The 10,242-nt window shown below is 48.8% G+C and overlaps 1 protein-coding gene across 1 annotated transcript; it reads left to right on the top strand.

Annotated features, from left to right (window-relative positions):
• Positions 1-885: 885 nt before the first annotated feature.
• Positions 886-9,819, top strand: slc2a15a (solute carrier family 2 member 15a). Its single transcript, XM_068741113.1, has 12 exons — positions 886-930; positions 2,068-2,166; positions 2,603-2,763; positions 3,325-3,449; positions 3,762-3,907; positions 3,998-4,130; positions 4,210-4,397; positions 7,317-7,427; positions 8,650-8,751; positions 8,830-8,905; positions 9,222-9,349; positions 9,565-9,819. The coding sequence occupies exons 1-12, from the start codon at positions 886-888 to the stop codon at positions 9,817-9,819; spliced, it is 1,569 nt and encodes a 522-aa protein (XP_068597214.1).
• The last annotated feature ends 423 nt before the right edge of the window (positions 9,820-10,242 follow it).

The following is a 10,242-nucleotide window of genomic DNA, read 5'->3' on the forward strand; positions in this document are numbered from 1 at the left end:
ACTCAGACTAAGAGAAGGCGGCGATGAAAGCGTAATCTGGCGCCGGGCCGGCAGCAGGTGAGGGCCGAGGGAGCAGGATGGTAACGGGGCAGAATGAGCAACAGGTGTGCCTCGTGTTCTGCCAAGGCTCTCGTAGCCACGCCCACACCACAAACACAGCAACCTCACCAGAGGCAGTGGGGGGGGGCCTGTTACCCTGTGATTAGGCAGACTACCCCCCTCCGCTGCCGTTACCCTGTGATCAGGCAGACTACCCCCCTCCGCTGCCGTTACCCAGTGACCAGGCAGACTACCCCCCTCCGCTGCTGTTACCCAGTGACCAGGCAGACTACCCCCCTCCGCTGCTGTTACCCAGTGACCAGGCAGACTACCCCCCTCCGCTGCCGTTACCCTGTGAACGAGGGAGCACAAGGAAGAAACGCTGCATTCTCCCGGCGGTTGAGTTGATTTGTTGAGGAGTAGATATGCATCGTCGTGATCATGGTGGTTTCTATTTAAATGCGGAATTGGGCCGAGGTCAAAGGTCATCTCCCCTCTTCTCTTCTCTTCTCTTCTCTTCTCTTCTCTTCTCTTCTCTTCTCTCCTCTCTCTCCCCTCTCTCTCTCTCTCTCTAAATTCAGTTAGAGCTAATTGCTTCCAGCAGTCCGTTCTCTCCGTCTATCACGCTGCTGCCTGTCATGTGATGACACTTTGCGTGCTTGTTATCAGAGGCCTGTGGACTGCTGCCCTGCAGAGCGTACGCTGCACAGGTTCTGGCCCACGATACCCTCCTGGATCCCGGTTCCACCCGCCGCCGCCGCCGCTCCCACCATGAGCTCATCTGTAGCATAGAGAGAGAAAGCATTCCACTCTTTGCTGTCTGGGATTCGAGGATAGCGATCTCAAATGGCTGAGGAGATTTTAATTCCACCATCAGGGAAAATCACATCGGTAAGTCGGCGCTGTTTGGTTTGAATGTGTTCAGATCCAGAACCGGGCCTGTCAGCAGAACTCGCCCTACAGAGGACCTGAAGCTAACAGGGTTTAGAACCACCTTTCAGACTTGTGTGAATCGACGATCGACTGAAGTTTTCTTTTTTAAAACATCAGTTAAATTAATTGTTTTTGTGCAGTGGAATAGAAATGATCATGTCTTTCAATGTAAATCCTGATTCTTAACCAAAGATAATAAACCTATAATTATCATGAGAGCGGCTGTTCACTGAGTCTATAACTTACTTATGAGCCAAGAGGATAGCAACGCCCTCGACATCGGATTTTATTTCACATCGTCGTTTGAGAAATTGGAGGAATTGTCTAAAATGTTTTATCCTGCAAAGCGAAGGAAAGTTTCTGTGGATGAGAGGCCGTCCCACGTTTGTCGTCAAGGTGATTAATAATCGTACGTCCAACAAAGACAACAAAATACCCAAACCCAAAAGAAAACCCCACTGAAACATCAGAAGCGCACGATCTGTCAATAATTGAGATGATTACTTGTGTGAGGATCGTGTTTGTGAATCGCTGTTACGTCATAATGTTTGTTTACTTTCTTCCTCCTGGCACGAATTTAATTCAGGTAAAGAGATGCAGAATTCTCTCGCACCTTCCGTGTTAGCTTGGATCAGGTGCTTCCTTATCTCAATAACTGGACCTATACCGATCAGCTTTCTATAAATACTGATCTTGTGTTTCCCAATTCAAGGGTTCCCTCACACTTTAAACTCACATTTTAAACTTAGGATGAATATTCCTTCCTCAACCGGACAGCATTCCCTCTTGAGATAAAATGTTTGCGTCTTTCTTAGAATCGGCGGGCCAACTTTTTCCGTTTGCTTTGTTTCCAAAAAAAGCTTCTGGTTTCCTAATTTAACTGAATATTCACACAAAAAAATGTGAAGAAGTACTTTGAGGATACCGCCGGTGATGTCGCGTTGTAGGACGCGGTGAAAAGACGAAGAAGCACTTGGGAGTCAGCCTTTATCACGGAGAGTCTCTATTGCCTCGTCCGTTTCGGGATTCTCCTCCCGGCTGTCCTGTGGAATGAAAGACTTTCACGTCCTGAAACGTCTCCCTCCATCGCTGCAGCAGCTGACCGGCTCCTTGTTGGCGGTGGCGTTCCTCACTTCCTTTGGCAGCTCCATGCTTTATGGCTACAATCTGGCTGTGGTCAACTCCCCCTCGGTGGTAAGACACACACACACACACACACACACACACACACACGCATTGAAAGCCAGGGTGGGATCATCAACTGAGAGACTCCCGAAGGCCGCAAGAGTTAAAAATTAGGACCGGGAATGGAGTGTTTTCATTCCGGAGTGTGGAATGTGTTGTTCTGCCTGATCCAATATCAATATTTAATGGGATCAAACTGTGCATCGTGATATTTTTATCCATAAAAATAAAAACAAAAGAACTTCCTGAGATATTTCTTCCTGCTGTGGTCGGAGGACTTTCCGGAATCTGACAGAGTGAAGACGTTGGTCTTGTGACTGGAATATTTGAGACGCATGAGCAACGTTTCCTCTCCCATCGGGAAGGAATGCTCTGGGATCGCTTCAAACGGGACTAAATCCCTGTGTCTGGGATTATGAATTCACGATTTCTCTTTGTCTCGCAGTACATAAAGGCGTTTTACAACAGGACGGTGCTGATTCGTAAAGGAACCGGACTCAGCCAAGAGGACCTGACCGTCATGTACTCCCTCACCGTGTCCGTCTTCGCCATTGGGGGTCTGCTGGGCTCCCTCGTCGTGGGCATGCTGGTCACCCGATTCGGCAGGTGAGACGTTTGCGGCCAGGAGAGTCGAGCCGTCGGCCTTTAAGAGCACGAAGTTTGAAAGCTAACAGCAATGTCACACTCTATGATGAACTATGAGAAGGTCCTGGGTTCAAATCCTTTGCATTTCCGACATTAAAAGATCATGCACACACTTGTGCTTCTAGCCCCTCCTTTGGCGCCACCTTGTCCTCCAGACTGTCCCGGCGTCATCACGTCCCCTCTGCCCTTTAGACGCGTCCTCGGGGTGCAAGAATAAAGTTCTTTTAAACCCAGAGCTCCCTTCAGCTCCACCGTTTTATGCGACGCTAGCGCATAAACATTTCAATGCAAATGAAAGCCAGCAATTTATATTCCCGTCCATGCAGCGTTTTACGGCCAATCGCGGCTCACGACTAACCTTGTGAGCCTATCATGGCGTTTTATGTTTAATCTGGACTCACGTAGGCACAAATCATTTCAGCGTGTAAAAGTTATCCTCGTGGTTTTTATAAGCCACATGTTTATGTGTAAATTCATGTCTGCCTGCTGCGCGTGCGTGTGTGTGTGTGTGTGTGCTTTCAGGAAAGGAACAGTGGTCAACACAACAGGGCTGGTGTTCATCGCTGGCTCACTCATGGGCTTTAGCAGGATTTGTAATTCACCTGAGATGGTCATCTGCGGCCGCTTCATCACAGGGATCCACTCAGGTACACGCACACACGCGCACACGCACACACACACACACACACAATGCTAGGCCTCACTGGTGCTCTTCCGGATGAGCGGTCAGGTTCCGTTCATGGACGATATCAGAATCAGCATCGTAATGACAACGCTGTCAGAATCACGTGATGACATCGCCTTTTCAAACGCTGAACGCATCTAACGCATTTCGTCTAACGAGTGAACTTGAACACACAAGTCCCACGCATTCACATGTTGCCTGGCCCTGGTTCTCTAGTCTCCGCTCGGGTTGGTTAATCCCAGTTTGTGGTTAATCCGCTCGTCTTCCGCTGCAGGCATCTCTCTCAGCGTCGTGCCGATGTACCTGGGTGAGATCGCGCCGAAGAACCTGCGAGGCTTCCTGGGTCTTGTGCCAAGTATTTTTATTGGAATCGGAGTCTTCCTCGCCCAAGTCCTCGGCCTGAGTGAGCTGCTGGGGAAGGTAGGGGGTCAAGCGGCCATCGACCACAGACACAATGACATCACCGCTTTCATGAGGTCATCAGTCCAGCATGTGCTGTGACCGCTACAGGAAGAGTACTGGCCTCTCTTCCTCTCTGTGGTGGTGGTACCCACCTTCATCCAGTTGATGCTGTTGCCATGGTTCCCGGAGAGCCCCCGATACCTGCTGATTGAAAAGAACAACGTCCACGCCACCATTACAGGTCAGTGTCGCTGAGACGCGGGTGAAAGCGTGACCTCTTTAGAACCTTCCTAGCTTCCCGCGTCTTCCGTGTCTCGCAGCCCTGAAGCGGTACAGATCCATGTGCAACATCCAGGCCGAGATCGAAGAGATGCAGGAGGAGCAGCGCTCCCTGTCGTCGGCGGAGACGCTGTCGGTGTGGAGGCTGCTGCTGGATAGCTCGGTCCGCTGGCAGGTCCTGAGTGTGGTGGTCATCAACATGGGCATGCAGCTGTCTGGAATCGATGCTGTAAGGACTCCCAGAGCGCCGGGGGGGGGGGGGGGGGTATGTCTTATATACTAGTCTGTTCAGCACAAAGGAAAAGACTCCGAGGTCCTTCCGGTGTGTCGCTAACAAATACGTTAGTGGAATTCACGGATTTCTAGTTCTGCAGCGATAACTGGGAATTCTACACAAAACTTTTGCAAGCCGAATGCGGTTCAGAAAGTGAATGAATGAGTTTCCAAGTCCAGCAAAAGGTCACAGGCAAAGGAGTCTAATTCAGGGTTAAATTTGAAAATCCAAACTTTCAGCATTAAAATCCATAATTTGACACTTTCATGCATTTTTTTCTGATCCATGAACCTTCAAGTGGACAAAAAGGTCCACAGGATCAAATTATGGATTTTCACATTTAATTACAATTTAAGTCACCCCCCCCCCCCCCCCCCCGAAAGAAATCACCCCTCTGTGACCTTTTGTTGGACAATTTCTAGAAAAAATGACCTTCTGTCCAAAGGGTCATGGATAGGTTAGCCATGGATTACACGGTCAAATTATGGGATTTCAGGATGAAAATTGAGATTTTGACATTTCGAAATTCTATCCAGAATTAATTCCTCACCGAAAGATCAACTCTTGTGGGGGAGTTTTGAATTTCTGAAATGGACAAAAATGTCCAGGAGTAACGCTGAAGAGGGGCTAAAGAGAAGCCAAGCTGGAGATGAAAGTTTGTTTCAATAATCTGTGTTTCTTCAGTAAACGCTGAAATGAGATCCTAAATCCTCCCGTTCACGTCCATCGCCCTCGCCAACGCTTCATTTCCACCCCGACCACTCGCCCTGCTTCGACCGCCCCCTCCCCTGATTGATATCGCTTATTAGACAAAGACACGGAGATGAAAATGGGCCTAAATGATCCCTCATTGTTTTACAAGCCTCGTGTGGCCTCATGAATAAAGACCGACGCTGATGTCATCATTTTTTTGCTGATATGATTAGCCAAATTCTCTCGCTTATCTTGCCCCGGAGAGTCATTAATTATTCAAATGATTACCGGGGCAACCGGGCCAGAAAGTGCACGCTGTAAGCACTGGAGCTGAACTCATAAGCACACCCTTCTCCAGGCTGTATTTTTAGCTGCTAATTAGCTTGAACTTAACAAAGTAGAGCAGTGCTGAAGCACGCACAAACCGAGGGCTGAGGATGAGGATGAGGAGGGCGAAGGCAACAGCACCGGTGGTGAAGATGAAGGGACGCACGCGATGGCACGTCACACATGTTACATGTTTTGTGTTCATTTTTATGATGACGATCTGAGACGACAAGCTCATTTTCCACAAATAAGACCAGATGACTGTACATGAGGGCGGGGCGGGTCAGGGCAAGGCGGGGCAGGGCGGGGCGGGTCAGGGCGGGTCAGGGCGGGGTGGGGCAGGGCGGGGCAGTTTGTTGATTATGCTGCCAATCATATGGTATTGATTATGTTAATGGTGATGAGGAGAATGGGGATTCGTGATTTAGGGATATATGTGAAACAATTTGAATGATGATGATGATGATGATGATGATAAAGGTGAGCGCTGTGATTACACTGATGTTCAGAGTGTCTCGGTGATGATGAGGATGATGATGATGAAGGTGAGCGCTGTGATTACACTGATGTTCAGAGTGTCTCGGTGATGATGATGATGATGATGAAGGTGAGCGCTGTGATTACACTGATGTTCAGAGTGTCTCGGTGATGATGATGATGATGATGAAGGTGAGCGCTGTGATTACACTGATGTTCAGAGTGTCTCGGTGATGATGAGGATGATGATGATGAAGGTGAGCGCTGTGATTACACTGATGTTCAGAGTGTCTCGGTGATGATGATGATGATGATGAAGGTGAGCGCTGTGATTACACTGATGTTCAGAGTGTCTCGGTGATGATGAGGATGATGATGATGAAGGTGAGCGCTGTGATTACACTGATGTTCAGAGTGTCTCGGTGATGATGAGGATGATGATGATGAAGGTGAGCGCTGTGATTACACTGATGTTCAGAGTGTCTCGGTGGTGATGAGGATGATGATGATGAAGGTGAGCACTGTGATTACACTGATGTTCAGAGTGTCTCGGTGATGATGAGGATGAAGGTGAGCGCTGTGATTACACTGATGTTCAGAGTGTCTCGGTGATGATGAGGATGATGATGATGATGAAGGTGAGCGCTGTGATTACACTGATGTTCAGAGTGTCTCGGTGATGACGAGGATGATCGCCGTGACGTAGGATGCTGGAGGTGATGCTGAGTCTGAAGTGCGCGTGACAGGTGGCAAGCTTTGGCAAGGCTCCCGTGTGTGTGTGTGTGCGTGTGTGTGCGTGTGTGTGTGCGTGTGTGCGTGTGCGTGTGTGCGTGCTTCTAGGTGATCCTCTAACTGCCTCCGTCTGCTGTCTCTGGTTAATACACCTCCTGTGCTCCTCCTGCTCCCCCGAAGCCTCAAATTGAATTGAATTGAATGTGAGCTAACGGCTGCTCTGTGGTAAAGTCGAACCACCTGTGCACCCCCCCCACCCCCACCCCCCCTCCAAGACCAACATTTCTGGCTCCTCATTTATAGTTTTACACCCCTAGTTCTCTTCTCAGGGCAGCATTCTTGAGAGGAAGGGCTCACCTTAGGCCCCCGGGCCAACCGGCACACTGATGCCTCCTAGTTCGTTAGCGTTAGCGCTGTGGTTAGCTCCGGCTGCATGAACTGTGTCTCGGTTCAACGCAGAGCACGCTAGAGCCAGACACAACCTCCCGCTGACTTGATTCTGATTCGAGCCTCCATGTGCTGTCTGTTGGGTCTCCGTAGAATAAAGAGCCGAGTCCAGACCTGTTGTTTCAGGGGAACATCTACAGATAACTGTGACTCGGTGCAAATTAAATTGACCTTTCTGTGCTCCTTTCTCCACCACAGATCTGGTTCTACACCAATGACATCTTTGAGAACGCGGGCATCCTGAGCTCAGAGGTCCAGTACACCACGGCGGGAACAGGAGTCATAGAGATCATCGCTGGACTCATCGGGGTGGGAGTAAAATGACTATGACTGAGAACAGCTTGCCCCTTTCCCCCTTTCAGCCAATCAGAGTGTGACCACGCCCCCTCCGTCCTCCTGGAGCTGCAGGACTTGGACCGGCGTTAAAGACGCATTCCTGATTCATTAGTCAGAAATAAATTTGGGTTGATTTTGTCTTTATCCAGAAGAGAAAAACAACCACAAAGATTTGTGTCCCTGTTTTGTTGCTTAGCTTTATTGGCTTTTCTTTCATCTATTTCTTATTTCAGTTTGGGAAACTTTAGAGGGAGGTTAATTAAACATTTTAGTTGATAAGAAACTTTTAATGTATTATGTCACACATGATCGGATGTCAACATGAATTCTGATTACAAGCGCATTCAAGATGCACATTGATTTTAAAGAAGGGGCCTGGTTTCAGCGTTCTAGTCTCAATGACACGATGCTGGTGTGACAGACTAAAACGTTTTACTGTAGTGGAGAATAAAATGGACTTTTCACACAGAAGTAGCCAATCGAATTAAATACATCAATACATCCCACAATAATTAGGCCCTTTTATGAAGGAGAAGGTGGAAGGAAGTTTGGACCTAATAAATGTAGAGGACTTCAGGTATCTCGGGTCAACAGTGCAGAGTGATGGAGAGAATGTGAAAAGGAGGTGAAGAATTGTGTGCAGGCAGGCTGGAACAGGTGGAGGGAAGTATCAGGTGTGCTCTGTGATAGAAGAGTGTCAGCGAGGACGAAGGGAAGGGTCTACAAGACAGTGGTGAGGACAGCCATGATGGACGACTTAGACAGGAGGCGGAGCTAAAAGTGGAGGAGATGAAGATGCTGAGGTTCTTCTTGGGAGTGACCAGGTTGGACAGGATTAGAAATGAGACAATAAGAGGGACAGTGAAGGTTAGACGTTCTGGATGCAAGGTCAGAGAGGACAGACTTTGATGGTTTGGACATGTCCAGAGGAGGGATGGGGACTATATCGGTAGAAGGATGCTGAGGATGGAGCTGCCAGGGAACAGGGCTAGAGGACGACCCAGGAGAAGATACATGGACGTAGTGAGGGAGGACATGAGAGGGGCTGGTGTTGGGGAGGACGAAAGTCCAGTAGTAAGGTGGAAGGATGGTGGAAGGATGGTGGAAGGATGGTGGAAGGATGGCGGAAGGATGCATTGCTGGTTGTTGGTTTCTCTGCCTTGTGTTTATTGAACATGTGTTTGTTGTTCTCTAGTGCTTCACCATAGAGAGGTTGGGCAGGAAGCCTCTCATGATCGGGGGTTTCACCACGATGGGCATCTGCGGCGCTGGAATCACCCTCGCCTTATATTTACAGGTGTGTGTGTGTGCGTGTGTGCGCGTGCGTGTGTGTGGCCTCCGGGCCCTCATTAAGCGCCGTCTCTTCTCCCTGCAGACTCACCTGTCGTTCATGCGCTACATCAGCGTCTGCTGCGTCGTCGGCATCATCGCCGGTTTCTGCATCGGTCCAGGTGAGGATCACCTGAAACCTTCCACAGCAACTATTAGCTACAATTATTAGCAGTTAAATGTCGCCCTCTAGAGGTCGGTTCTATATTTACAGTGTCGGGTTGTTTATTTATGTGTATGTTTATATGAATGTTGTGGCTGCATCTCAAGTTTTCTATTTAGAAATCTGTGATGATTATTTCGGGCGATTGAGGTGATCATAATTCTACAGTGTTAAACGCATCACACATACAGTGTGTGTGTGATACGAGCGTCGAGGATGTCACCGTGATGCCGGCGGATCATCTCAGGTGTTGTTTTGTTTCGATCCTGTTCCAGCTGGAATTCCCTTCCTGATCACAGCAGAGCTGTTTAAACAGTCGCACCGCCCGGCGGCCTACATCGTAGGAGGATCCCTCAACTGGCTGTCCAACTTTACCGTTGGCTTTGTCTTCCCCTTCCTGCAGGTGAGACATTCAAAGCGTCTCTTTTCTCTCATTCATTGAGAATGAGACATAACATGTATCCAACCAAGTTCCCCCAGCATGAAACGCAAGCCATTGATCATTTGCACTTGCATGTAAATTCTAGAGGACAAACATTCAGACTCACTTTAATGGTTCTCTCCTCATTTCTCCATCCTTCTGACAATCCCTCAACCTTTGTCGCGTCCGGACATCAGAAGTCAGCGGGTTCGTTCTGCTACTTGGTCTTTGCCGCCGTCTGTCTTTCCGTGGCCGCCTACATCTACGTCGTGATCCCAGAGACCAAGAACAAGACTTTCATGGAGATTAGCCAGATGTTCTCCAAGAGTAAGGTGGTCCTGGAGAACCAGGGCCTGGTCCACGTGGACACGCTAAAGCTGAGGAAGATGAATGGCTACGGTGGTACTGATCAGAGATCGCTGGAGTTTGATAGCTGTTCTTGTGGGCCTTAGCTGAGCCTCAGGTGATCATGGGAATTAAGGAGCTGTTTGGTACCTGCTCTGGTCCATCCTGTTTGATATGTACATGCTAACCAGACAGCATCTCACTTGGACTCAGCAAGCTGGACCTTTTTTGGGGGGATTATACTCAAAACTTTGCTGAACATAGTTACAATCACTCTATCTGATTATTATTCGGAGCCAATAAAAGACACTTCCAGTCAAATTCATTTCCCAGATCTTCTTTTTACCCACTGATGACAAATCCCAACATTCTTTTCCACTGTCCCAGTATAACCAGAGTCCAGAGTACATGTAGTGTGTTGTATCAGCGGTGGACTTACTGGTTTCCTGGTATTTATGAGTGTATCTGAGATGGGAGGGGGGGGGGGAGATTTGGGAGTGAGTGGTGAGGTGGGAGAGGGTGTGTCCCGG

Source organism: Brachionichthys hirsutus, chromosome 7, assembly GCF_040956055.1.
Source record: "Brachionichthys hirsutus isolate HB-005 chromosome 7, CSIRO-AGI_Bhir_v1, whole genome shotgun sequence".
Lineage (NCBI taxonomy): Eukaryota > Metazoa > Chordata > Actinopteri > Lophiiformes > Brachionichthyidae > Brachionichthys > Brachionichthys hirsutus.